Source organism: Geospiza fortis, unplaced genomic scaffold (genome assembly GCF_000277835.1).
Source record: "Geospiza fortis unplaced genomic scaffold, GeoFor_1.0 scaffold53, whole genome shotgun sequence".
NCBI classification, from domain to species: Eukaryota; Metazoa; Chordata; class Aves; order Passeriformes; family Thraupidae; genus Geospiza; species Geospiza fortis.
The window spans coordinates 13835476-13836506 of NW_005054305.1; the positions used below are offsets into that span (position 1 = coordinate 13835476).

At 52.5% G+C, this 1031-nt stretch overlaps 1 protein-coding gene across 1 annotated transcript in view; it reads left to right on the forward strand.

Annotated features, from left to right (window-relative positions):
- Window positions 1–891: 891 nt before the first annotated feature.
- POU3F2 (POU class 3 homeobox 2) overlaps window positions 892–1031 on the forward strand; it is a gene marked incomplete at its 3' end in the record, with an annotated part of 2178 nt that continues 2038 nt past the window's right edge. Inside the window, exon 1 of the mRNA XM_005418395.2 lies at window positions 892–1004. Within this exon, the coding sequence (XP_005418452.2) occupies window positions 892–1004 (113 nt within the window). The remainder of the gene's footprint in view (window positions 1005–1031) is intronic.

Below are 1031 nucleotides of genomic sequence, written 5' to 3' on the forward strand. Positions count from 1 at the left end.
CGATGCCTTGGCAGAAGCCTGCTGCGGACTTGCCCTGTTGTTTTGTTTCAACTCACTGGTCTACACCTAATTGGGAGGAGAGAGACGAGAAAATGAGCATCAAATTATAAAATTCCTGGGTGCCCAGTTGTTTACACACGGGAAACAAAAGGCACAGCTTCACTTCAGAGACACTGACTTCCCTCTCCGCAACCCTCGCAGAAAAGGCAGTATTGTTCTTTCCTTCGCCTGCATCTCGAAGAAAGGGAAAAAAAAAACCCCAAACGTGAGGAAGAATCTCCACTCTTTCATGGACAAAGTTTGCGCCCCCCTCCTCCTCTCCTCCTCCTCCCTCCCCTCCCCACCCCCCGGCAGAAGGAGCTCTTGATACGCCGCTAAACTAACGAAACGAGGTAACTCCTGCTGCGCCCCTTGTCTCAGGGCACTGGATATCCTGTTTATGCTGCTGCTGTGTATATGTTTATGTGCAGGAGCCCATCCCCCCTCTCCTCCACACCCCCACGCAGAGGAATATTTCCAGGCAAGGAGCCTTTCCAGCGCTCACGTTAAACATGATGATTTATAAACAACTCGCAGAAGAAAGCTGTTTCTTGTTAGTAGTAATAAATTCCCCGGTTCGCCCTATTGTGTTATTTCGATGAAGATAGTGGGAGCCTGCGACGCTCACCTACCCCCGTGAGCAGTTTGTTTTCGAGACAAAGCTATGGCTTTCAGCTCAAAAATGGGCAGTGAACTCTTTTCGCGTCGGTCAGCCCGGCGCTGCTCCTTCCTAAGAAATCCGAATCCAGTTCCAGGGTCTCCTTCCTTCCTGTCCGGGCCGCAACTTCTTTTTCTTTTCCCTATCCCCCTCTTTTTTCCCTATTTGTTTTTTCCTTTTCCCACCACCCTCACATGCCTATCTTCCGCATCCATGCAGAGTCGCCAGCGCAGCTGAGGCGGTCCCGCAGGCACCCCGTCCCCACGGGACGGGACGAGCGGAACAAAACCACCTCTGCAGCGCCGAGGTGCGAAGCCCCGACATCCCCAGAGGA